The 27,891-nt window shown below is 40.5% G+C and overlaps 3 protein-coding genes across 7 annotated transcripts in view; 1 reads left to right on the forward strand and 2 right to left on the reverse strand.

Moving 5' to 3' along the window:
• The window catches only part of specc1 (sperm antigen with calponin homology and coiled-coil domains 1), a 67,118-nt gene extending 56,581 nt beyond the window's left edge, over positions 1–10,537 (reverse strand). Inside the window, exon 1 of one of the 2 annotated variants that reach the window (XM_068729546.1) lies at positions 10,465–10,537. The gene's annotated coding sequence lies outside the window, so the exon portion shown is untranslated. Of the gene's footprint in view, positions 1–1,312; positions 1,476–10,464 lie in introns of those variants that run through there. The other variant, XM_068729547.1, reaches the window with a different exon arrangement.
• Positions 10,538–11,050: 513 nt separating this feature from the next.
• Positions 11,051–13,558, forward strand: timm22 (translocase of inner mitochondrial membrane 22 homolog (yeast)). Its single transcript, XM_068729475.1, has 4 exons — positions 11,051–11,320; positions 11,710–11,906; positions 12,938–13,010; positions 13,096–13,558. The coding sequence occupies exons 1-4, from the start codon at positions 11,062–11,064 to the stop codon at positions 13,170–13,172; spliced, it is 606 nt and encodes a 201-aa protein (XP_068585576.1). The 5' UTR covers positions 11,051–11,061; the 3' UTR covers positions 13,173–13,558.
• Positions 13,559–17,638: 4,080 nt separating this feature from the next.
• The window catches only part of LOC137886824 (seizure protein 6 homolog), a 101,206-nt gene continuing 90,953 nt past the window's right edge, over positions 17,639–27,891 (reverse strand). Inside the window, exons 11-18 of one of the 4 annotated variants that reach the window (XM_068729472.1) lie at positions 27,066–27,260; positions 24,329–24,520; positions 23,800–23,994; positions 23,587–23,625; positions 23,270–23,378; positions 23,081–23,177; positions 22,458–22,528; positions 17,639–21,464 (exon numbers count right to left, since the gene is read on the reverse strand). In XM_068729472.1, coding sequence (XP_068585573.1) covers positions 22,502–22,528; positions 23,081–23,177; positions 23,270–23,378; positions 23,587–23,625; positions 23,800–23,994; positions 24,329–24,520; positions 27,066–27,260 — 854 coding nt within the window. In that variant the 3' untranslated portion in view covers positions 17,639–21,464; positions 22,458–22,501. Of the gene's footprint in view, positions 22,529–22,551; positions 23,178–23,269; positions 23,379–23,586; positions 23,626–23,799; positions 23,995–24,328; positions 24,521–27,065; positions 27,261–27,891 lie in introns of those variants that run through there. The other 3 variants (XM_068729471.1, XM_068729470.1, XM_068729469.1) reach the window with 3 other exon arrangements.

Below are 27,891 nucleotides of genomic sequence, written 5' to 3' on the forward strand. Positions count from 1 at the left end.
TCATCTGATCTGATGCAGACCTGAGAGAGTAGACAGCATGCTTTTTAATCACACAAGCAAGATCAACACTCATACAGTGAACTGCTGTTCAGCACAAATAGGACAGCTGTTGAGACAAAACCAATAATTACTCAGTACTGCAAAAACCCAATACTATGCAACAGTTAGAGGAAATACCTTCTTGCACGAATGTGTAACTTGGCTGACGAGGGAAATCCGAGCCAACCGGTCCTGACATTAAATGCAGGTTGCCCTGGTACAGGACAGGCCATGTGAGCCACACTTCAATTATTCAGTCTATGTGTATATGTAGAAAATGGAGCAGAAGAGAGTGAAATGCTTCCTCCCGTACGAGGAACGATGTACAAGTACCAACGTCCTGTCAATTGATTTTTTTAACATCTGCATAAATAGTTATCATGGGAGGAAACAAATTGCAGTCCTGCAGAGATGCGGCTGCAAAGCTTGCTGCCTTCCTGTGGCGGCCCTTGATTAGGCAAAGTGCATTCAGGTGTGACCGTACTGCATTGCTTCAATCAATATAATTTATTCTATTATATCTATAGAGAATAACTTTGAAAAGATTCAAGCATTGTAACACACAATAAAGCACAACTAAACAAGGTTGAATTGAGGTATTTCTTTATAATAACATGGGCATTAAAATGTCTGTTTCATCACATATTCATACTGACCTACACCATCGAAAGCAGCAATGTAAGTGGTTCAGTGCATCTTATATGCTTCTGACTGCATTTGGAAACATAAAAGGATATAAGATGCTAGGTTGAACATGTGTCATCACATCCTGTGTTTTTTCCTGCCTGACTCATTGGTTAGCAAAGGCTAACATAAACCTCAATATAACATACTAAGCATAACATAAGCCTAAAAATAGCACTCCCTGGTTAGCTACGGTTGTAAAAACGTGAATAAATACTACTCCTGCATATAGTACTTCACAGGCCACATTTCCTTTCCAACATTCTACTTTCAGTGGTTGACAGAAATGTGAGAAACCTGGCAGAAGAAATATCTGCAGCAGATGTTCTCACTTCACTTTCTTCCTAACTTATTATACAAAACGACTTTTTCCTATTCAAAACGTTTCTATTACAATGACCAATCACATCTTCAAGCTCAAACAAACTCCATTGTCCCTTTAAAGCTGTAAAACAATGACGGAAGATAAAACAACATATCCACATATTGTTTAAGAGCTCAAAAAAGTGAGCAATGAGAAAGAGGGTGGTGACAGATTGCTGTCAGAGAAAATGCTAAACAAAACAAAACAGCGGTGCAGTTCACTCACGTGTTTGGTACTCAACACTGTCCTAGAGCCTACCCTCTGCCAGGGAGCCCCGAAGCAAAACAGACCAAAATATCCGTCCTTTGCCGAGCTCTTCGAAGAGACTCTGAGGACCAATTCAAAAGGGTCAGGAGCAACGGCTGTCTGCCACAACGCGGCAGTCAGGATGAGGAAGTACTGCAGGCGGCCAACCACTGTGCTGTATGTGCTGTTGCCTCTTTCACTCTCACTCAGAGCGAGGAAGAGAGGAACAGAGTCTCAGCCATGGGCATGTTTCTCTCCTCTCACAGTTTTTCCAGACTTTTTCTTACTTGAGAAGAACACGCGGCAAGAAAGAGAGAATGGACGAGGAGGAGGAACAGATCTCCAACATATGGCTTTGAGACTACTGGGCCATGCACTGTCTGAATAAGGGTAACAACTTTCTATTATGATCACACAGCCCAAACCGCTGTTGTTAGAAATGCAAGTGTCTGCACTTTGTTCTCAGGGCAGTGGCTTGATTTAACATGGGACTGTGTGCGTTTGTGGTTTGTGTTCTTAAATTAAAAAACACCATGTAAAGCAAGTACTTGTTGTGCACTATATGTCCAACTCATTGCTGACTCTTTTCAGTCTGAAAAATAAAGATTCATGACATTGTTATGAGCTCTTTCTTTCCTACGTGAACTGTGGGCTGTTTGGGCACAACAACAGCTACCAACACTGACAAAGCCAATCTTTGTGTGAGAACCGCTTCTTAATGTGAGGGTGAATCATTTGTGGAGGGGTCTGCATTTCATCCTCCACCATACTGGTCTAATTTGGATCCCACAACGTACGACATGCCAAGGCCGTAAAGCATGTGGGTAGAGAGTGTACTGCACTCTGGTCCGGGATAAAACAGCCTTTAGTTTGTGGCATGTGGTGAACTGAGGAACTTGGTCTGACCACACCCCTACACCACCACAAAAACAGCTTTTTAAAAAGGATGCTGCAAAGGGTTGAGAAACAGTTCAGAATGTGTGGGGGTTTTTTTAGGCACTGCAGGCTGTTTCACACTCTGCTGCTGCAGATATAGATGTTGAGTGAGATTTGACGCATGCTGCATGCTTTCGACTACACTGATTCTGCAATGTTGCGACTGGCGGACACTAGCAAATGTTGTCAAAACATTGTACTGTTCCTGTGATTGTTCACTGCCAGTGGTGGACTGTGGATTTCACGATGACCACAGAAAATACTTGTTTCTAATGTTTAGAAGGTTTCTGTTAAAATGAAGTATCATGACACTTGAAATGTAGTTCTAATAAACAATCTAACTACTGTTTCATTTGTTTTTTCTTAGGATAGCAAAGGAAAGTCTTCTGTAGAGATATAGGAGACAAATATGACTTTGTTTTCTATTCCATTGTACTCTTTATGGATGGCGGCAGATTGAACAAACATGCCTGAGAGCATATTTTTATTATCAGTTCTGGAGAGCCTGCTGAAGACGGGAACATTTCAGCAAGCCATGCAATAGCTGTTGAGACATTTCACTCAAAGGCACGCTACATGACTTTTCCACCACCATGGGGTTGGTGCTAAATGAAAAGTCAGGGGATCCCGACCAACTTGTAGGAGTCCCCAGTGCAGTCAACAGTGCATCACTTTTCCATTGTTAAGTGGCCATAGTGTAAGAACAATAACACAGTCCAAGGAGTCCCAATATAAGACATGGAATTGGATGAAAAGCTTTCCACAAGAGACTTGTAATTTCCAGTAACGGGACCAATTTTTTTGCCATAAAAACAGCCAACTGACATCCTCTTTCATACTGCCAAGATCCTTTGTATGAATTAAAACTGAACACTTACAGAAAGGAAACAGGAAATAGCAAACCCCCGGAGTATGAAACTGGCCAGACATTAATAAATAATGATGGAACATAGAGCGATGTAGCTGGATGCTCACTAGGTGAGGTGGCAGCAGACACGTTGAAGATCCTAAGAGCTGCCTGCTTCTCATTCTCTTCCTTTTTCCTCCCTCCGTCTACAGGAAAAAGCACTGAGTCACACTCTACACATAGACACAGCACTGTCGCAAAGGATGTGAAAACAAATGTATAATGCAGAATGATGGTGAGTGTGTGGCTTGAAATACTGCTTTTTCCATGATGCTACTCTCATTATACAGTCAGAAACTGTACAAAACAACTGTTTCAATTGTAAAGATTCTGTAGGATTCCAAAGTCATGCATGCTTCATGCCAGGCTACAATTTTGCGAAGAAAAAAATAGATCATGTAATACTAACTGTAGATCATCGGGGCTTGTAACGGTTGCCTGGTTAACATTGGCAACCTTTTTGAGAAATTGGCAACCAAATATTAGTCTTTGATTGCCATCAGTGGCAACCACCACAGCAGCTGCACATCTAACAGTACTAGAGCTAGTGAAGCAGAACAGATAACTTGCTATACAAATATAGAGTGTATTGTACAATCCTTCACTTTGTGTGCTTACACAAGTTAATGTTAACTTGTTAATGTATTAATTGTGCCGGACCACATCGGCATCTCTGAAGCATCTGTACAGCACCTGGGTTGACGGAAGCGGTGTGTGCAAAGTCATTAGCTCAGCTAAAGTGAAACAGGAAGTGAGTGTGGGATTAGTCTGTACCCCATGCTCTGAGATGGTCTCTGCTCTCCCTCTGGGTTTCCCCTTTAGTCTGAAGGGATCTGAAACTACTACGCAACCCAACGCAAAACCTCCTTCCCAAACGCAGCATATGGGAAGTGGCAGCCTAGTTTCGCACAAAACAGTGCAGCAAAATGTGAGCTGTATGCTGCAGTCGCAATTGGTGAGAGTTGAATGTGAGCAAAACCAAGACAGCAAACACACTAGAATGCCTACAGATGTACAAATATAACAAACTTTAAATGGTTCAAATTGCACTCCTGGGAAAGGAGCCCTGAACCTACAGCTAGGAAGCAGTGGTTCACAAGTAGTCTGTATGCCTGTAAGTACTGCGTTTGAGACTACTGATTACGGAGCCTTTGTGTGGAGACTTTCATGTGAATTATTGCTAGAAAGAGTCAAACAAGAACCCTATCAAGCCTTCAAGTATCATACTATAATTTCTTTACCAAAACAGAGAAAAACTACTCCTCGCCATTTGAATTTGAAATAGCCTAAAGAGGAGAGCTGCTGCTTAAATCAGCGTCATTTAGTTCAAGAAGAGATGAGATGAAAGCAGAGCTCGTGAGGAAAGTGCTGAGTTGATGATTTCCTTTGATCTGGATATAAATCAATGGGTTGTTTGGCTGGCTTTTGGGCCTATACAGCAGGGGTTCTTACCATGAGATACTGTATCTTTAATTGTGACAGTTCATACCCCAAAGGGGGCCTGGGAAGTTTAATTCTCCATTTGAGAAAATATTCACGCTTCAAAACTTTGTTATGATATTGTTAATCTGCATGAGTTTGAGCAATTTTCTTCACATCCTGTACTCAAATTGAACTTTTAAAACGTCTTCAATAATAGCTTCTATAGAAATACTGCTTTCTAAAACATTACATAATATAATTTTCTATTTCATAATAAGAAATGACTCACGGGCATAATAATTATGCCTATTAGCAAATATTTGTAACTACTACAGACTCTGCGTGGTTTCACCAGACAGACCAGATAAAGCAGTAGGAGTTGATAAAGATACAGTCATCTTGCATATTTCATCTACTTCATTTTCCGTTTTATCTTTCTCAGAGCCGGGCTCCCTCGAGGGCCAAACTTCCTGCTCTGATAGTGTCAAAGTTCTTGTCTGATAAACAGTCAGTCAAAGCCACGCTGCACAAACGTCAGCTGCTTTCCTGTGTGCCTGGCTGGCTACATGTACAGCGAGTGGGTGGGTTCCATAGAAACACTAGCATAGCATCCATGAGAGCCGCGAGGGAATAAAAAGACAACCGCTGAACAGAGCTCAGTGGTTTTCCACAATGGAACCTCATAGTATTAGTGCCACTGAGTACAATTACTGTCCAACCTAAAAAGAGCCAATCCCTGCTCTGTCTTTTGAGTTTGCAACAGTACACAGACGTTGTGGCATGAGAGCTATTTGATGTGTATTGTGGGTGTGTTCAATGTAACCTGTGTGAGAGACTTCAAAGAGACAACAATGGGTCAGAACTATTTCAGCTACCACACAGACATTTTAAAGACACCGACACTCCCCACGCATGTGTGAACGTCACACTTATAAACTTGCGAATCCTGTTTACCTGGATGGGATAACTCAATAATATATCAAATCATCTGTTTTATCACCTTTGCAAGACACTGGTCTATCGTGGAGAATAGTGGAGAATGGCCTGACATTCATGTCATATATTTGCTTTACCTCAGACGTGGCCCAGATGACCCATTTACAGAAACGCTAGCATTCCTTGGAGCCAGTGAGTTAGACTGTGATGCTTGTCAAGTATGCGGTCTGTTTCCTGGACGTTCTTGAGCTAAAGAGAAAGCCAGAGGAAGAAGATGCTTGACCGATACCTTCCATGACAGCTTGTATATGCAGCTAATATATAGTGTATCTCTCAAACAGAAAACTATGCTTTGCCAGTGCTGAAGTTTTTCTCTCCCCGAGCCATTTGGTAAGTGAAGCTTGAGAAGAAACTGAGAAAAGAAAGCCTGGCAAATACTGTGGAGGCTGGGAGCCATCTGTGTGTTTGCAAAAGGCAAAAGCACTGAGTTAAAAATATTACGCAAAATATCTGTAACCTGCTGACAGCATACTGAGCAGCCTCACATTCTGTCAGAAATAGGGGTGCTTCTATTCATCAAGCTGACTAAATGCCAGTCGGTGCTCATTCCTGCTCCAATCAGTCCATCTCCCCTTATCTCCTCAATTAAAGCCTCCTCCTCTGCAGCAAAGGACGTGCCACTCCAGCTGTATGCAGACCAGACCTCGCCTCTTGAGGACAGATTACAACTCTTTCTTCTCAGATTACACTGAGTTCTTTCCCCTGAATCTGTGTGTGGAAGAGAGGGGGAAAGAGAAATGTGCTTCTGATCGTATTAGTATTTCCCTAAGATCCTCATGCTGAAGAGGGTGAAGGCTAATCCTGTTACAAACAAGAGCGTCAACATCCACAGCTATAAAAGCGTAATGAAGGGTTGCATAGGGACAAACAAGAGTTCTCTGGCAAACTAACCTCAACACAAAACAATTCAAGCTACTGTAGTATGCACGAAGCGTCTTGTGATGAGCTGTTGTGATGTCAGGTCACTTAACAGTTGTGTTGCTCAGGATTCATGAACTATACCCAGTCAGCCCCTCTCTCTGGTACCACATCTAGCACCAGCCAGGCTAGAGCACATTTACATATCATCTATTCACTCACTTTTAATCCATACACATAATCTTGGGTCTCATTTATATTTGAATCTTAAATACAAGAGCTCATTTCAAGCCTTCTAAGCAACACATTGCCTTCAACCGTATATTGCTAATGGCTTTACCTGATAATAAACGCCAGGGAAATTGTTGCTAGGTTGATCCCTTTATGAACCAGGACACAGTGTGCAATTGCTGACCTGCACATGCTTCCAAAACTGCTCTGCTGTGACATAGCCAGCAGGAAATCCACCATCTGGTCATGAGTTTGTTACCTCAAACTAAGGCTGCCCCCTCGTAGTTGATTAGTCCACTATTATGCTTTTTTTTACATGATTAATAATTAGTTGACAAATTGTTAGTCGACATAGAGTTTCTTTGGTTGAGGACAGCCCGACCTCAAACTACATTTCTGCAAACAAAGACTACTGCTTGTCATTACTAAAGATGACATTTCACAAAAACATTTTCTAAAGGAGGCCTTTTTCATTGTGAAGTGACCTGCAAAATATGTTGGACATGTATCTGACTTTGGTTGCCCCACTAACTAAATCCCAAACACAGAACTGTCCCCCCACATTGACTGACAGGTCATTTCAGGGAAACACTACACAGCAACTTATGGACTTGTTGAACTCAGCCCACAGGTTCAAACTGGTATGGCTCAGCAGCCTCCTTGATCCTCATTATTATGAGGAGTGGGGGTGATGTGTGTTTGGTGAAGACGGGTATCTCACCTATTAGCCCTAGTGGCCAAAGTTTCATGCAAGCTCAACTTGGTGCTGGTAATTTTCTCAATCTCAACTCCTGCCCCGACTAGTCACATTTTCAAACTGCACCCATGAGACCATTCCTCCTCACAACTTTATTCCCACAACCCCACATTGCATTTTTAAATAAATTGTTATTGCCATGAAGAAATCAAAGGTGTGCGCACTCTTTAAAAGGTAAAGACTGATATAAATCTAAGTCTTGATTGAATCTTAACCCCTGACCAGCAGTGTTTTGACTAAATAAAGTAGAGAGATGTACTGTATGTCCACATATTTGGACAGACAAGTGAATGCATCTCTTGACAGCATTTAGACTTGCCATAAACATATTGCGATTACTGGATGCTTGATAATTTAATTTACCCCATTATTTAGAGTGTGAACCCAGATCGATGTCTTAGGGTTATAGTGTACCTCCAGGTCCTTATTATGGTGTGATCTCATTCTCTACAGAGCAACTGGGAAGTGAATTCAACGTCTGAGCATCTGAAGTGTGCAGTGAGCGTCTGACGTACTGTATATACGACTACATCACTGCAGTATCTGCCTTTCACCCTTCTTACCACAGCAGTGCAAGGTCAAAAAAAAACGTTGTTAATTTTCTGTGTCACAAAACAAGCCACACCACCGCTGTACCAACACAGACATGGGTGCTCCCCACCTAACCCCTGGCTATAAATAGCAATGCAATGACAGGAACTGTCTGGATAATGCATTGAACAGAGGATGAGAGCAGTTCTGGAAGAAAAATGAGGGAGATTCAGTGTTTCAGGCTCTACGAGGGCATGCTAAGTATGCGTCCAGGCAACAGATCCTTCTACCTCCATCAATGACAAACAGAATGTCATGAAATCAATAATAAATTCATAGCACATTTATCAATCCTATTAATTGTTGACAGACGTGTTCATGCAATGTTTCTCTTACACTAGACATCACAGACACAGAAAAGAAAGGTGCCCCATCACGTGACATCTATCAGTGCTACAGTCTGAATTGCCGTCATTACATTGACACAAGCCTCCTTTGATGCTTTTTTGTGTCTAGCGCCACCTGTCCTGAACACAACCCAGACGCCAAAGACAGACTTCCAACTATTTCCCCTTCTTGGATGATTAACCATGAGAAAAAAAACAAAGGGTATAATTACCAACAAACAACATTCACATTGACCGCCTCATAAATGACTGGTGCACCGCTTGTGTTTGAACTCTCCTTTCTCCTGGTATAATCAAAAGGAAGAGAGGAAAGTGAAAGCTGTCATTTGTTGCCCATTTGATTTCTCCCTAAGAACACATGTGCATTCCATTGCAAGGCAGGCCTCTTCTATAAACACAAGACTGCAACGTAAGCTCTGCAATTACGATATCTTACAACTTTACTCTCCCTTTTTTTTTCATTATTGAGATGTCCAATTTTGCCGCACAGCAAGCCATGACTTACATAGAAAGGGTTTTTATTCAAGCATCGCTCATTTAGCCGGTGATGTGATGTTTCTGGAACACTCTGGGAATGTAGGTTACAGGTAAAATGTTACGTGGCAGGAACTACACACAGAGCTTAATCAGGATAGTTTGCTATAATTAAGCAATTAAGGACCTAATAAAGACACTAACAACAACCTTTAAAAAATAACAACACCTAACACAACAGGGCCTTGTTTGGCTGCTTCACATGGCACTGATCTAATGAGGAACAAATGGCTGATTATGTGAAGAAAAACTGCTTGCAGCGCTCAAGTGTATCCAAAGGAAACTTGCCATTGGCTGCAAATGTAAAATGTACATAAAAACACAGGAAAACCTAAGCAGTGCAGCTAATTTGGTAAATTAATTTGTACATTACCAGGTATATTTTAAAAAGCAAAGCCTGTGAAAAAGCAGGTGCTAAACAGTGCCTTGTTGCTACCGTTCATATAGATCTGAGAAAAAAACTTCCATTGATTCGAATCCTTGAAATTGAACGATGAAAGTAGATATTTTTATTTTTAAAACATCTTCAGTTCAGGGCACTGAGGTCATGTCTTCTGTATTTCCAGGAAGAAGTTAGCAGTTTTAGCAACCGGAGGGGACTTCACATTTTAAAAACGTACACATGGTGGGTAGTCTATAAACCATTTCCAATATTTAAGGAGTCAATGTATTTACATTTGACTGAGCTTAAGCTAAAAAATGACAATAAATAAATAAAAGTCACAGCATCTCTCCTGGATATATACAGGCTATTGCTGGCTGTGTGGGGAGGGCTTTGAAGCAGCATTTAGACTTCCATGTCTTCTTATTCTTTAAATAAGATTTAAAGAAAATATAGCAAAAAAAACTAAATGTTCTGTTATAGTTTGTAAGGATGGTATGTGTATCTTCACCGACAAGTGAGACAAAATAACTGATATGTCCCTCAACACAGGACATCAAATGAATAGAGAGGTCGGGTAAAACATCACTAGATGATAACATTATCACTGTATTATGACTTTTACTAAGTTATAACCGTGGTGGGAAAATAATTGAGCCAATCAACGGGATGTTTGTAAAGCAGATGTGGAGTAACGTTATCGATCACGTCCCCTGTTGAACTCACGACTTCACACGGTGCAGCGTTAGCAAGTAAACACAAACATCCAGCATGAGTATCTGAAGCCCCGTCTCGTTATTTACGTCCTGCACGCCGATGTTATTCGATTTATTTGACCAACATCACAGTCACGCAGTGACACGTTCAATTAGCCAGAAAACAACCTGTCCTTCGGCTATTATATGACAGTCGTTGTCGTGTCAGGAACGACACGTCTGCTCCAGTCATTAAATTAAAGGAACAGGGACACTGTAACAGACGGGCTGCCATCAAGTCACTTTGACTCTCTACTGATACCGAGCGACTCTCTGTGACAGCTTCGTTAATGTCCACCGACAACAGCGTTAACGATAAAGTTTACACGTTTTAACTCAATACAGTGGTAAAAAGAAGAGGAGATGCTGTTGACACTCAGAAGCAAATGAGTAGTCGCCATTAGCTTAGTCTCACCTATTCAGTATTGCTGCTGTTGTTTCCTCAGGATGCTGCCGCTGCCGCCGCCGCCGCCTAGCGCACGCGAGTCATTAAAGTGTCACCACCAGCTTGTGCTGGAGCCAGTAGGTGGAGCGCGTGAAGCGAGTTTGGCGCAGTGCTCGCACAGATCTCTGGGACATGTAGTCTTTCTATTGGATAGTTCATTCCACTCACTTAGGGGAATCAACACCTCTATGACACAGTTGCAACAACAATTAATACATTCAAGGTGAACAAATATGATTTATTGTAGGGATAAGATGTATTAAAAACAGTTTAACAATAATATTATTCATAATGCAGGGCTGTTGTTGAAGTCTTGTGTCGAATGTGGTGACGCGAATTTAGATAAATCACACAAAAGAGTTTTTTTTAGCTTTTAAATATACATATTTCCTCACTCTTGCTCATTCCTGTACGTATAAAATATATATGCTTAAATTGTGTTCATATTATTTCCGTTTTGCGACATCAGCCATAGACTGTGTATCAGCAGACGTTACAAATGTGACGAATCTGCAGCCACTCGTCTTTGACTGTATTTACCTACAGCGCTGTCTGTCATTGAGAAACATGGCTGCCTCCACGGGTGTTGCAAACGCTGCTGCCTCCGACTTACAAGGTCCAGCTTCAGCCGGTTCGAGTATGGACAGCCCGCCGATTCAGTACAGTATGATTCTGGACCATCTCATCGGGGACAAGAGGGCCGCGAAGGACCTGAGCCCCGGCGTTATGGGGGGACTGGGGGTGCCTGTTAAAAGCGACGAGCAGAAGATGATCGAGAGGGGAATGGAGAGCTGCGCGTTCAAGGCGGTTCTGGCCTGTGTGGGAGGTAAGCAATGACACTAACAGCACAGCTGTTCAGTATCTCTGTGTGTTTCTTCCCGTCCAGCTTCAGGTGAATGAACTGGTGTCAGAGCTCCAAGCTATAGTGTATATGTGGAAGTGGATTAGAAGGGGACACTGGGTTTGGGATTTTGGTATGTGATTTCAGTAATGCGGGGCTGAAATGATTAACTAATTGACAGACAACATTCTCTTTAAGCAATTTGAAGATGACACCTTGGGCTTTGGGAATCTGTGATGATGATTCAGTATTTTTAAACGATTGATTGACCCCTACCTCAATGTTTCCTGTACATTACACATACCTGATCAATAACCTTAAGGGTAGTAATATTTCTCAGATCAGAGGATTCAGTCTGTTTTTGTTCCGCACAGGGTTTGTCCTCGGAGGAGCTTTTGGTGTTTTCACTGCAGGCATCGATACCAATGTTGGCCTGGACCCCAAAGACCCCCTGAAAACCCCGTCAGCACGCGAAGTCCTTAAAGACATGGGCCAGAGGGGGATGTCATACGCCAAGAACTTTGCCATCGTGGGCGCCATGTTCTCCTGCACAGAATGCATCATAGAATCAGTAGGTCACTTCTCTTCATTGTCTCTTCATGTGGTAAAACAAAAGACAGCATCAGACATTGTGTGAATGTGATGCTCCACACCACTGGTCTGCATGATATAAGAATTAAATCAATTCAAATCACATCACATCACATTGAATTCTATATAAGATGCTCTACAAGACAACTACAGTGACCAGAATTACAGGCAGGAGCTCAAAACAAACTAATACATCAGTTCCTAGTTCTCTGTAGCAAAACAGGGAATAGACAAAATAATGTGAAGGATTAGTGTACAATGTTTTAAACTTCATCTTTATTATTCAAGTGTCTTATTTACAATTACAAACCCTGCTACAAGGCTGGGACACTTAGGCATTATGGGAGTTTTTTTTTAAGTTGCATGATTTTGCTAACACACCAGCCAAAACACTAAATACATAATGTGTGGTCAAATCTTAGGGGCATCAGTAAAATAAGACAGCAGAATGATTTCATACTTCAATGGGAATATTATGGAAAATCATAAAGACAGATGGAAAACATCTGTAATTTTAGGTTGAAACAAGGTTGATAAATTAGTTAAAAAACTGATTTGATCCACTGTTACTTACTCATTCATCTTTCAGGAATTGTTCATACAACATTTGTGTCCAGATTGACTTGATAGCAGTATTGTATTAGCTTTTATGTTGTGAAAATGTAACAGGGCTGTATTTATTCTTTGGCTTCATAGCCTGGTTTCAAACAATCTCTGATGGCGCTTGGACAGAACTAATATTTTGTTATTGTATTGCCATTCAATATCCCATGTGGAATGTTGTGAGATGTTTTGGGAACCTTGTGGTAGTTGTCTTCCGCTTCCTCATCAAAATGGTCTGATAGCGCCCTCTGGTGTTTTTATTCTCCCAGTGATGTACACAATGTTGTATGATCTATTTAACTGGTAATCTAATCGGAGCCTCTCATTGTAAACTTATTTTTTTCCACCTCTGGCTCAAGTGCACAACAATTTATTAACTTCTTTCTTGTGTCTGTTTTTCATTCGCAGCACCGAGGGAAGTCTGACTGGAAGAACGCGGTGTACAGCGGCTGTGTGACAGGAGGAGCCATTGGATTTCGTGGTATGTAACCATTTGCTGTGATGTTTTTAATTGAAGGTTTGGCTATTTCTTTTGTCCTCACGTGTGTTATTTTTCTGTTTTGTAGCTGGTCTGAAGGCCGGGGTGCTGGGATGCGGAGGCTTTGCTGCGTTCTCCGCTGCTATTGAATATTATTTACGGTGAACGACAAGAGTGACTCTATTCAGACTTTATGGATGCACGTGTGGACGAGCCCTGTGACAAATAGGACTCATCAATATTTACCTGCACTTGGAGGATTGATGCAAAAGCAGAGCTGATGTTTTCGGTGGAAGTTCCTATTTGTGTAGAGTGGGAGGAAAAAAGCTGTATTTCCCAGAGACTCATTACTTTTACCATATGGACAGTTTGAGCAAAGCAACTTCACGTGGAGAATCTCCAGAAACTGAGCAGAGTGGATCTGCTTCTGTGTTGAAGGCATAATGATATGAAATTACATGAAAATGTTCATACTGTAGAATATTAGTATGATGTGTCTACCGAACTAATCCATATCAAATTATTTTTATTAAACATGTTTTTTTTGTTAACTTGTTTAGAACTTTTCTTCTTTTAGTATACAAGTATTCATGACAATACAGTCTTAAACTGCCTTTAAATATTAGTCTCGGGCAAATAAAGTCCAAAGTACCAGAATAGTATAGATGAGTATAGTATCAGTAAGTCTATGTGCTGAAACATGTTGGTTAGATGTCTTTAGGAGAAGATATATTAACCAACATACTGTTGTCTGAGGTGCAGGGGAATGTGTCGCAGACTCTCAGATGCAAAATAACTGTAAATAGCATTACAGTGAATGAGCGCTTTAGGGCTCTCTTAGTGCGTTGAGCCAGAACATTTAAAACGTATTAACTAAATGTGCAAAAGGACAAAATATCTATGCTTTAAAGTAACAATTTTGTAACAGAAGGGACATTTGTGAGGCTTATAAGGACTTAAGTGTGAAATGTTTTCCTAAAGCAGAACAGCTGGAGGTTAGAGTGGGTGACATCAGCCGCTCCACTACCGCCCCCTTCTGGTCTGGACAGGATCCAACACTGATCCTTTTTAACATTATTGACATAAAGTTAATTTGATGTCAAAATGAAATAATTACATGAACAACAATGTGATTACATCCTTCATGATGACAGGTGAGGCTCTGCCTCCCCTGCCTCCCCTGACCGCACGTCCTTGGTTTGAACACACCAGAATACTTTTCTATCTTCCGTTCTTTTTCTTTAAATTTTCCTGAAGTTAACTTGACACTCTGATATTGAGTGTTAAATGTTTTTGTGGAGAAATTAAAGAAAATGTCTCCACATTGGGCTTCACTGAGCTCCATTTTAACCACAAAGACTTAAAACGGCAATTAGAGTAAATTAAATAAACAGAAATCTTGTTATTTATTTACCTCTTTGTATTTATTGCGAGCCAACCCCTCCTTCTGAAGGCTGGGGGACCTCCTTCTGCTGCTGCTTCAGGCCACGACACCAGCTGCTAGTCCATCCTGAAGCTACACCTTCAGCACCTGCAGAGAGACAATGGGGAGGGAAACAACATGCTTACATGTGAAGTTCCCATGGTGGCCAAGCCAAGCATCACTCTTTGAATGAAGTTGAAAGTGTTTTTCATGGCTTTAGGGTAGTCCAAGTGTAAAGAAAATGACAACCCAAACAAGAGGCAAAGTGCTTGAGGTAGGTTCAGGAGATCAGCCATTACAATACCTTCCTCAACAATGATGGAAGTAGGCACTGGGTCAAGGTGGAGTTGATTTGGAGAGAGGGACATCTTCATTGATGTTTGTCAGCACCCCAGAAGATACTTGTGCCCAGGCATCATCACTGTCAGAATCCTGTGTAAGACCAAACAGAAACAACATTACAACGAGGAAATATAAATTGTCACTGTTCCAGCCTTGCCCATAACGTTTTACACACACACACACACACACACACACACACACACACACACACACACACACACACACACACAAAACAGTTTACAGATGTCCAGTAAAGAAGATGAAAGAAATTAAGTATTGAAGTCTTCCTCACACTCAATTTTTTTTGCCATCCTCGTTAGATTGTACTAGATAGTGTATTCGAGGAAGAGATATGATCTACCTCTTGTACATTATACACAACCGGAGATGACAAGCAGGCTTAGCACCGTTGAGCTGAGCTCAGCAGTGCAACCCGGTGACATGGACTGCGAATGGAGTTAGTTCAATATATGGCTACTTCACCTTATGGGTGATGCTACAAGCTTAGCTCATGTGAAGCCAGGAAAATCCACCTTTATCCATCTCCATCTAAAAAATTGTAGCAATTTTTGGGTGGCATTTCTGCATTATTCGATAGTAACAGTAGAGAGACAGAAAAGGCAGCGATGAGAGAGGCGATGACATGCAGCAAAGGGCTCTGTCCAAATCAACCTCCGGCCACTGTGATTGGGACTCAGCCTTGTTGTGATACGCCTCTACATTTGAATCTCAGACCTTCTTTATGCTTTTATGCATCCACGCTAGAATCAGCCTTGGCTTGAGGCATTATGTTTTTGGATTGTCCGTCATTATTATTATCTCAGGATCACCTTGAGGTCCACTTGGAAGCAGTCGGAATTTGGTGGTCAAAGATCACAGGTCATCGTGACCTCACAAAACACGTTTCTGGCCATAACTCAAGAATTCATGTGCTGATTATGACAATTTCACACAAATGTCTAGGATACGATGTAACTATGAGAACTTACAAAGCAAGTGTGGTAGAAATGACTGGGGTCATCACCGAGTAGAACAGGGAGGCCTCTGAGTACGAGGGTGCACATTGCTGTCACATCTGGTATCTAGATGTGGATAATTAACAAAAAAAGTTCAAAATTATGCAACATTTAAATCTGACAGTACAAATATGTTTGTCAATGTGACAATGAAAGTGTCACCAGAATGTTTGTTTGACAGTACGGACTAATCCGTGAATCAATTTGCTGCACAAACTCAACAAATGTCTCTCCAACGCTTCCTTTCTTGGACTTGAAGATTGTGACAAAGTGCGGTGTGTAGCGGTCCACAGCATCACAAAGTCATTCTGCAGGTTTATGGTGGCTCCTGTTAAACTCTGCCAACACCTAGAACACACAGAAAAAAAACATACAGTGACTAAATCAGCTTGGACCAATGTGGACATTTTTGAAAACCATTCTGCAAACAAAAACACCGTCACAACTCTTGACATCACTGCAATTGCCAAATTTAATCAATAGCGTACTTCTATTTAGTATTTAGTCACCAGGCTGAGTGACAGGACAAAGTATTGATTGAAAATTGATTTAACTTTTGCTACAGCTAGCTAGTCTATTAATTCTAATAAAATTGTAGCATTGTAAACGCTTTGTCAAAAACTGTGTCCATCTTATTATCCCTCCTAGCAAATATCACACACATCTAAGAAATGAAGAATGCTCTCTGTTGTAACCTCATCAGACAGTTCCCTGTAAGACCTTCAGTCATTTGTCCGGAGAATAAATCTGCATATAGATTTCAGAAGGTTTGGCCTGCCCTAAATATGTCAACATATGTGGGATGTTTACTGCTCTGATGTTCAACACATTTACAGGTTCAACTTCCATTAGAGTTCACTTTGGACAATGTGTTAAATTGACCACCAGGGGGTGCAACATACAAAGATCTGAAACTTTGAACGTCCAAGGTTGTTTAATCTTTCAGAATGAATCTTGAATCTTTCTGTTTTAGATGATGTAATGCATTATTTAGTTGTATTATGGAAAAAAATAAAGTAAATATAAGGAAGTCTAAGACTGAAAATGATAAATTGTAGATGGACATTACCATACAGTAGAGAATTACCGTCCGCTATATAAATTGGGGAAATAGATAGTTGGGGTGGGGTTTTTAGTCGCCATATGCTTCATATCTCAAATATTTAAACTATTTCATATTTTATGTTTTGGTTTCTTGTTAGTTTCTTGTAAACCACTTGATAACTTTGTTTTAAAAGGTGCTACATAAATAGTTATTTAATCAGCATCATTTCACAATACAATGACATGAATACGTTATGTTGTAGTATTTTGTTCTTTACCTGTGTTATTGTGTCTCTATACGGCGACATCCATCCATACCATACCACCCAGAACATCATTGGCACCCATTTACTGCTCTGTTGGTGAGAAGAGGAGCCTGCAAAGAGCTCAAATGATAATAAAAGTAATACAAATAAAAATAAAAATAAAACCCACCGAGCCACAACCTGTTCACCCTGCTGCCATCTGGAGAGAGATACAGAAGTATCAGCTGCCGAAGCACCAGACTTCAAAACAGCTTCTTCCCTCTGGCTGTGAGACTCCTTAATTCATCCTCCATATAGAATATAGGTTTTTTTTGTTGTTGTTTGTTTTCTTTCCCGTGAATCAAATTGGGACTACAATCTAAATTTCGTTGTGTAACCCTGTCGTACAATGACAAATTAAATCCTTGTAACCTTATTGATTCATTGTTTCCACAGACAGTTTTTTTTAAACAGACGGACACAAAGTGAGTGTTTTGGTAACTTTTATTTTACTAAAATAAAAATAAGGGGAACAAGTTCACATTGACATTTAATCTTCTCCATGGAAGTAAAATACAACATTTTTTATTTCATTTTAATCTTATATTAAAAATATCAAATAGTACTCATCTAGCAGTGCTTACAGTATTTTAAGATATGTCGCAGGCTTGATAGCAGAAAGGTTGGCCAGTCTTAGCGAGAGCCTTTCAGAGAAGACCTACCTTTGTGTTACCTGACCTGGTTTGATTGACAAGCTGAACATGCAATGAGGGCAACTACACAAATCAAGTCTATAGATTATAACAGTGCAGTAAGACACTTGGAACAGGCTTGCAATGAAACAACGAGAAAAGAAAGCTAAATGTTCCATTCCTTGTGTTTTTTCACATAATAACCCTCATATCACAGTGTGTCCTTTCTCCTCTACAAAGTGAGCTGAAATGATCTGCCAGACTTCCTGTTGGTCTTATTTTCTTCTTCTCAGTACAGTTTACCAACCATGGACATGGTGAATGAGAAAATCAGCCTAAAAATAACAGAAAGCACAGAGATTCCGGTGAAGAAGCAAAGTCAGTAATGTGCGTTAATGGTATAGGTAATATAAAATAGTAATGTGAGTAATAATACAAATTATATTAGCAGTGGGAGTCAGCAGGGCCATTGTGGGAGGAAGGAACACGGTCCCGATATAACCACGATCCATGGAAACCCGTTTGGAAAGAAAGCACAAAGACTCCGGGGAAGAAGCAAAGTCAGTAATGTGCATTAATGGTATCGGTAATAGAATTAATAATGTTAATAATCAAAAATGGTAGTAGCAGTAGGTGTCAGCAGGGCCATGGCGGGAGGAAGAACCGGGGTCCAGATAAAACCACAATCCATGGAAACCTGTGAGGCGAGAAAGCACAAAGACTCCGGGGAAGAAGCAAAATTAGTAATGAGCATTAATGGGACATAAATTCATACAGAAAGAGATGAAGAAGAGGAGAGAGGAGCTCAGTGTATCCTAGGATGTCCCCCGGTAGTCTAAGCCTATACCAGCTTATCTAGGGGCTGGTCCAAGGCAAACCTGAGCCAGCCCTAACTATAAGCACTATCAAAAAGGAAAGTTTTAAGCCTACTCTTAAATGTGTGTCTGTCCCCCGGACTGAAACGGGAAGCTGGTTCTACAAAAGAGGAGCTTGATAACTGAAGTCTCTGGCTCCTATCCTACTTTTTAAGACTCTATAGGAACCACAAGTAACCCTGAATTTATGGAGTGTAGCTCTCTAGTAGGGTAATATATAAGTTCCTTAAGATATGATGGTGCCTCACCATATAGGGCTTTGTAGGTAAGTAAGAAGATTTAAAATTTTAAATGAAGTTTATTAAGGGGTGATGGGGTCAGTTTGTGTTCAACATGTGAACAAAGAGAACGAGCTGACACACAAGCAGATCCTGAGTTGTGGCTCTTTTCCTCAACCTTGATTGACTGCACAGGACATTTGCATTTTAACTGCTCGTTGCCCCCTGCATCAGAGTGAAAGCTCAGCAGAAATCATGGGTGACTGCCCACAAACGACACACTGAGACAAGGCAGCTCCCACATAAACAAAAGGCAAAAAAACAAAATTCTTGTGGCTGCACTTCATATAATCAATGATTTTATCAGATATGTTCGATCATGATGCAAATTCATCCAAAGGGCCAGAGTCTCTGGTAAATCTGGTAGGACAGAGTGAGTCTCCCCAGGTTTACATATTGTGCCTACAGCCAAAAATCAGATAGAATGTGAATTATAACTTGCCTGTTGTCAAGACAATGTTAAGAAGTCTTTGTGACCTGTCCTGTGTAGAAAAACTCACTCAGAGATTTGAACTTTAAGCTGCTGGTTTATCTTTGCATGTTTAAAGCAGCTTCTTGTTGCCTGCCAATGCACTTGGTGTAGGGTACATTCAATAGACCTACTCAAATGATTCAAAATCTTTGCAGTTCTCTCATTATTGAAAATATGTTTAAAATACAGTGTGGGGCTGACTCTTCTCCCATGGGATCCTGTTGTCCCATCATTGGGTGTGAATTTTGCCTTTAAAAAACAAAACTGATCAGTGATAATTGTATGCCCTGTTAATAGAATGAGAACTATGAGCATAACGAAGACTTGAGCATATGAGCTTTACCTCACATACTTGTTATCCTGCTGCCACCTAGAGGTCCAGGGCTGTATGTCAACATTAATGTGGTGCCCCCTCTCATATTAACAGCAGATTAACTGAGAAATTAACTGAGAAATGCTTCATGGTGCTGGTGTGTATGCTGCTGCCTCTCCTGCTTGACCAGGCCAAAATTATGTCCTCAGTATTTGAAGTGTATAGATAATATTTCAGATCAGGTAGGCCTATTTAACAGCAGATATGTTCACTTATCAAGCACAGATGTTACTCTTAACTATTCAGGCGTTCTGGTAAGTCTGAGTTCAACCATCATTGTTTTTATGATTCAATCCTTTGATTTTCCTCCTGTGGCCTGACAGAATGTCTCCTGTGATTTAGGGCTATATCTACTAGAAATTAAGTGGATGTGAATATTTGGCTGATCGTTGATCAAGCACTTACCTGTGAAAATAATTCATTCATGTGCTATTTACATTTGGGTGAATCTTATTGTCTGAGGCAAGGCTTGTTCCAATGCGTCTGTTGTACGTTTTTCAACCAAGACTCGTGACAAAAAAAAAGAAGTTATTAATTAATTACTCAGTAATGAGTCAACGATAATACTTTAAGCAACAATTTATTTTATTATCAATCAGAGGATATAGATAGTTGAAGGTGATTTGGTTTCCTGGGTGTGGTTGCACCAGCTGTGATGTGGAAAATGATTTGTTAGAGTATGAAGGATATACAGATTTAACCCAAGCATATGGACGCTTGCAACCCCAGGTAAAGACCCATCTGTTTCATAAGGATTCATTTAGCACACTCAAATTTCAATTGCAACACAGGAATCAATCTGATGTTTGACTCAAGAGCCTGCATCAGCCCGTATTGTAAATCATGTGGATGCTTTACGTTATCACTGGGTTTTTATCTCGGGGTCTGATGATGCTGAGGCGCAACCACAATTTGGAACATATACAAATGAACAAATCACTATTTATCCTTTGAGGCAAACTTTACAGTGTGACATAAGAACAAAATGAAGCGTAGCTAATGAATCCCACATGAAAATAATACGTTAAGATGTGAGAAATCCTCTGATGCTATATTCAGTTGACACCACACATCAGCTCGTAGGAAAGTATATCCAGAAGAGAAACTGTAGAACAGAAAAGCCTCAACGCAGTGTGGAGTGCTAATAATATCAGGCCCACAGATATGAAATAATAGACAAACAAGATTCAGTTTTACAAACATGTTCACAAGTGATACTTCTCAGGTTATAGTCAGTCGTGAGGCACTCTTATTGGACAGGCAGTTTATTTACAAAGAGCAGACCCATACACACAAATAAAAATTAAAGGAATAATGGAAAATTTCCAAAGAGTGATGGGTGATGGGGAATTTGTATCCAACAGATCTCGACAATCAAAGCACCGTTTCCCTCAGTCTCTAATTGCTACTGGATTAGGGCATCAAAAAAAGTACTTAGAAACATACAATCACCAACGGTCATCACCATTTTACTTTATAAAAATATCACCATGGTGATCCACAGATCCACAGATTTTGACCGTGGACAGAAAGACATATTTACAGTAATCCACACAAAGGGGAAATGGAAAGAAATCAATTGGGAACAAAAAAGATTGGAGGGAAACGATGAGCAGTGCAGAGAGGGTCCCAAAAGGCAAAGCTTTAGCAATTCTTGCATTAAAGGTCTCGACACCTCTTAATTTTTTTCATTTGTCCTGTAAAGACCAGACAAATACGTCAGTTAACAAAGAATTATAGTGATAGAGGACTGTACAATTTGTGATGCACAATAAAACTTATCTTGAACTCTGTCTGATATGTTGAAAATGTTTGAGTTAAGATAACAGATCTCTATAGTGCTGGCATAATTATGGTTTACTATATAAGAATACTGTTTATCAGTAATGTCTTGCACATTTTAATAAACCTAAAATGTTGAAACATACACACACAATTTGGTATGAGCATGACAAAAACAGAAATGATGACGTCATGAGAAGAGATATTGTTAAATATGTTTACAGTGGACAAATATTAATTCCCATAAACATGTATTATCAATACGTATCAATTGAACACACAATTATTTTTCCCAATTATTATCTGTTGGCAACGTCAGTCTTTTCTTAAGAAATAAGCAAATAACAAAATAATACCTCAAAATGAAGCGCTGCTGCTATACTTTAAAGACACTAAACAAAATATGAGCAGTATGCATGTGGCATAGATGTCACAATCACACATATACAATAGTTAATGAACCAAGACAGCACACCATTGTCCTTACTGAAATGATAGAATGACAGATGCAAGGCAGAAGAGGGGTGGGTTGAAGTGAAAAACAAGTTAGAAGCTTAAAGTTGGGCTAAATCTTTGGATTTAAAAAAAAAGTTTGTATTCATGTAAGAATTCTTGCAAATCTATAAGCAATCTTTTAGTTGTAAAAACAAACAAACATGATTGTATGTCAGGAGGCCAAATGTCTCATGACTGCGTCACCAATGTGTTTCAAATTGTCACCAACCAGTAGTTCTGTATAGTGGTCTGTAAATACTGACGTGGTTTTAGGAAGCCAGTGTTAATAGAAGAGCAGAGCGACCAACCAGCTGATCAGAATGTGTGGCAGGTTGGGGAGGTGTAGTCACAACAGAAAAGGGTTCAGGTGACGGTGAGTGAGATGTGCTCTCAGCACCAGGAGGAGATCTCACCTCATAGTTCGTCAGCAGTACAGCCAAAGTGGACAGATTGACGGTTAGTATCTAGAATGAGACTGCCAGTGCTGAGGGAGCAGGGAGGAAAAGAGGATAGGATGCACTTGAGATCAGAACATAAAGAAGAACAAGAGACAACTTACATCCATATATTCACTGTTCACATAGAAACATGTGGCATAATGTAATACTGATTTGTATTTTAAATAAAAAACAAAGTTTCAATTGTACAGACTAGCAAATGTGCATTTACCCAAAAGGTGTGACCGACGGATACAACATAATACATTTATATGACAGGGGTAGGCGATGACGCACCACAGTGTGAATAATGTACTGCAAGACCAAAGCTAATGAAGTATGGAAATCCAAGATGAAAAATGATCACAGAGTGAGGTGAGGAAAAGTGTCCTTGCTTTCTATTTTTTGCAGAAACATCATCAGCTATGTGGCTTGCTCTTGGTGATGATTGACATGGTGATGAAAGATGAGGCGGAGGGTGTCCTCTGCTGGTGAACCATGGGATGGCGACAGGATGGCAGCCAGATGGGAGAGGATCAGGACAGAACACTGGTGTTCTGTGAATCCACGTCTTGCATGCTCATGACATCTGTACTTACTCTGCTCTCGTATATAGGGTTGTCGAAAGCCGACTCTTCTGTCATGTTGTCATACGGTAGCGAGGATGTTGGCATTCTGATGGTCTTCCCTTGGAGTCTAAGTTAAGAGTAGAGAAACAGGGAACATCCTGTGAAGGCTCATTTGATTTCAAATTAAATCAACAGGTTTTTTTTAAAGTCATGACTTACTTTGCAAAGTAGACATAAATCCCCAGAACAACCACCAAAATGATTGCGGTCGGAATAAAAACTGCAAGGGCAATATTAGTTCCTTCCATGCTATAATCCATATTTACATCTAGAAGTGGGAAAGAACAACAACACATACAGGTATTATTTACGTGGAATATGCAATGTTTGTACCAATTGTGAAAAATTCCCTCTAGGTGTTTGTGAGATATCGCTTGAGAATGGGACGGATGTGAGGCCTCCGGCCATGCTGTCACCAGCGCGGCATGAATAGAAACCAGCATAATGATGCTGCACTGTTTTGAAACATGACTCACCATCTAGCCTGCGTTCGTTCACATATTGCGTTGAGGATGCTACAAAAAGATACAATTACAGTTTAGTCAATATTTGCACCATGAGCACAGTGCATAATGTTACACTTACATACAAAGTAAGTCCTTGCACTCATTCAACATCAACAAAAATCAATAGCACTTAACAGGCTAGAGGTCCCATATGTGACATGCTACACAGAGTGCATGGTTTACCTCTGCAGGCAGGTGGAGTGCTATTCCACTGTGACGGGTGTCCGGGGATGCAGTAGATGCTGGCATCACCCTGCAGCTCGTAGCCTGAGTGGCAGGAGAAGCTGAGCATCTCTCCGGCTTGGTAAAAGGCCTTTTCAGAGCTCTGCACACTGGTGGAGGCGGCACCGGGGTTCCTGCATGGCTCGTACTTTTCAGCTGAGAGGCAGAAATATCTCACGTCACAAAATATTGCAATGCATGTTTTTCCAACTGTAGAAACATACAAAATATGAACACATAAAAAGGCAACATGCACATCAACCGAGACATGAAAGGCAAGATTGACAATTTATTTTGTTGAACTTTTAAAAGACCTTTGGCAAAGAATACATAACTCATTATAGGTGGATTAGTTGGGATTTGTCACCAAATAAACAGGATAGCACACAATTAACAACATGTTTAAATCCTATATTCAAAGCACTCAAACAGTGAGTGTTAAGTGTGTTTGCCTCCATGCCTCTGTGTGTTTCTGGCTCATGTGACTCACCGGCACACTTGGGCAGCCTCTCGTTCCACTTGGGTGTGGCTGAATCTCGGTTGTAGCAGGTGAGGATGCTGCTGCCAGACAGGATGTAGCCTTTATTACAGATAAATTGCACTGTCGATCCAACGGTGAAACGGTTGCCTGTGATCACCTTGTGACTGTGCTCCACATTTCCTGGGTCCTGGCACGTCATAACTGGTGCAAAAACAAATGATGAATATTTGTTATCATTGGTGGTAGTAGAAGTAGTAGTAATAGAAATGTCTCTTTAAGCTCCCCTCCAAAAAAAAAAACTCTGAATGACTTGAGAGGAAAATATGGTGCACTTTTGCAAAAGCACTTCTGAAGGATGGAGGCATTTGTCCGCAGGGTCCTTTAGATTTATAATCTATCCCCGATTATTTCTTGTGTTGCCAGTTATCGTCCTGAGCTATTGTTACAAAACATCTTGGTTTTGGGTCATACACTTTATTAAATGACTTACCTCCATCATTTAGCAAAAATTACATTTCCGATGGTTTTCTATGCATGTTTGTATTCATTGTGGGACACAACCCTCTACTTTGGTTTTTAAATACCATGGTACACATCACAGCAGGAAACAACCATGTCCCAGGGACGTGTGGTCAGGGGAGGCAGGTGAGGCAGAGCAGAACCTTATCCATACAAGACAGGATTTGATCACTTAGTGTTACAGTATAAAAACCATGAACCACATGCTGTTTCCATCAGTCACCAGATCCCAACCCAAAAAAACACTCAAGGAGAGTCTGGGCTTCAGTTATCTAGGTCCCATTCAGACATTTCCTTAAGTAGTGTTTAACAGGGAACCAGTTCATAAGTGATTGTTGATGGTGTCTTTTCAGGCGCAATTCCCAAATCTCCAATAACTATTGAGTGTTAACTGTTGAGTGAACTGGCCATAGTTTACATGTTTTTTGTTAGGGATCACTTATGTGGTGTGGATGAGGGTATCTCAATTTCTCAACAGATGGTAAATGACAGCTATGAACCAAACGTTGTGAGATTATGATGAATAGCAGAGCACTAGAAGCTTGCTGCAAATTGAGAAAAAAAAAAGAAGTTAAATTAAGAGGGGTTCTGACATCCATGGGCTGCTCACAAACACTGCTTAGCAGTATAAAAGGGACTGAAAAGACATCAAATGGATGTCCACCAAAACCAAAAGTAACGGTCCAAAAAAGCGCTAAAAGTTTTCACAAAGTTGGGGCACCTAAACGACCAGGGAGGGACCAAATACTGGTTATTAATTTAATTAGAAACAGGGTGAACTAAAGGCGTTCACTCTTTGGAAACAACACACAGAGTGAAAGAAAGAACACAGGAGTTGTGTGTGGCAGGCTTTTAAAATCTTGTCCAACCCAGCTGAGACCAATCTGTCTTAACAAGGAGCCTGCCAGGAGACCAGCTGCTGTCTACTCAAGAGGACTGACTGACAAGGCAATTTCGATTGACAAACAGAAACACATTCTGAACTTGTAAGAAAGGTTTTAACAAAGGTTAATTTGCTGAACTCATCAACAGGTTATATTCAATGGAAAATGTTCACATTAAAGAAAACATTGATGAGAGAATGGACGTCAGTGCTTAACTGCCATCAGATGGAAATTGAAGACATTGCTTTCCACAGTGTTTTTTTTTTTTTCCAACCAATCTCTCATTGGACTTAAAAATAAATGCACATGAAAGGGAGGTAGTAAAGCTTTTGAAATTGCAACCTTAACATACTTCTGGTAGGTTATGGATGTCGTGGAAAGATGTCCAACACACACGAGAAGTGGTTTGAATCCAATTTATTTAGAAATGAGCAAACTCAGATGTTTTCCACTAGCAGTGCATTATGTGGTGGTGTCACTTATGTGTAAAATAACGTGCCACCGACATATAGAAACAACTTAACGTTTAGAACCCCCCCCACTTATTTAGGTTTAGAAAAAACATCATGATTGGGCTTCAGTATGTAAACTGAGCAAAAAATCATGAACATGTTGCACACAAACTTCAGTAATTAAACATCACTCCTGGATGAAAGTCCTGTTTGTTTGATTTATCCCTTCCTGTCCACTGTAAATAGTCTTTTTCAATATTTATACTATGTCGCTGGCTCTGCGCATTGCATATTCATGTGGATGCATTTAATGTGTTTCATACATGTGTTCACCATGGGGTCCAAACATGACTTTCCATTGGCATTGTGTCCGTGGTGCCGGCATGTCATTTAACACATGACCACCAGGTGGTGGCAAGTCATTTAACAATCTGTAAATAAATAAAAAAGAATGTCTAACAGTTTTAGATATTTGTATAAACAGGAAGCTTTTCGCAGGCAAAAATGATCAGATCAGATCAAGTAAAATATCTGTACATATATTAACATTTGTTCAGGTTGCAATGTGTGCATTGTTTTACATGTGTTCAAATTGCTTGGTATTTGTGTGAAGATTGAGACCCAAATTAAACATGAATGATTGCACGCATTTGTAAATCTTATTTTTCATTTGTAACGTATGATACACAGTTGTGACCATTTTGAGAGCAACTTCAGATTTCTAGATGTCATTGTGACGTGTAGACTAAACCAATGAAGTTTGAGTTTTACCACCTATTCTAGTCTGCTCGCTAAGACATGGATATTCTGAGAGAAAGCTGACTGCCGATGTCTTCCCCTCATTCGCTGAACAAATAGAGAAAACACCAGGATTTGTGTGCTTCCTCTCACCTTCCTGACATTTCGGCACATCGCCGCTCCAAGTGAGATCCCACTGGCACATGAGGATCTCAGAGCCCACCAGCTCATATCCAGGGTAGCACTGGTAGGTGATGACGGTGCCGTGGATGAGGTCGGGGTGGGACGTGCTCTTCCAGCCGTTGGTGATCTCTGGCAGCTCCGAGCAGGTGTCGTTCCTTGGCACCTCTGTTGACGTTGGAGCAGTTGTGTTGGTAGAAGACAGGAGAGATAGAATGGGAAAATTACAGTCATCCTTCCTATTTATGTAGATACATTGAGGAAAGACAATGATATTGGGTATGCAGAAATTCTTGATTCATTTTCTTGAGTAATGTTCATTCTTTATTTGGTATTTGTTAAGGACAAAAAGTGACATTCCTTGAAGAAATCCTTGCATTGATACATAATAACCTCCTCGGCAGGGATTGAATAGGACTGCAAAATTGTCAGTTCTGCGCGCACTAAACGGCAGCAGTTTGGGAGAACAATGTAAATAGAGGCCTGTGATGTTTGCTGGGAAGAACACAGCATGCGGTTTGGCAGCAGTCAATCTGCGCCTCCCTAACTGCAGCGTACAGGGCCAAGAACACAAAGCACTGGGCAAAAACAGCTGATGTTGAAGTACACCCTATTATTTTGTTTCTGTGTTTGTTGTTATCTCATCCTCTGCACCTGGGATAAGCCAGAAGACAGACAGAGGCACATCAAGAGAAAGAGGCAAAGAGACAGAGAAACAAATAGACTGTTTTGTAATTGGTAACCTGGTAGGTTATAGGAACGCATAACATTTTACATTGCACGCTTGGTACAATTTTTG

This window comes from Cebidichthys violaceus, unplaced genomic scaffold (assembly GCF_023349555.1).
Source record: "Cebidichthys violaceus isolate CVI_PGR_0920_01 unplaced genomic scaffold, fCebVio1.0.p SCAF_46, whole genome shotgun sequence".
NCBI lineage: Eukaryota > Metazoa > Chordata > Actinopteri > Perciformes > Stichaeidae > Cebidichthys > Cebidichthys violaceus.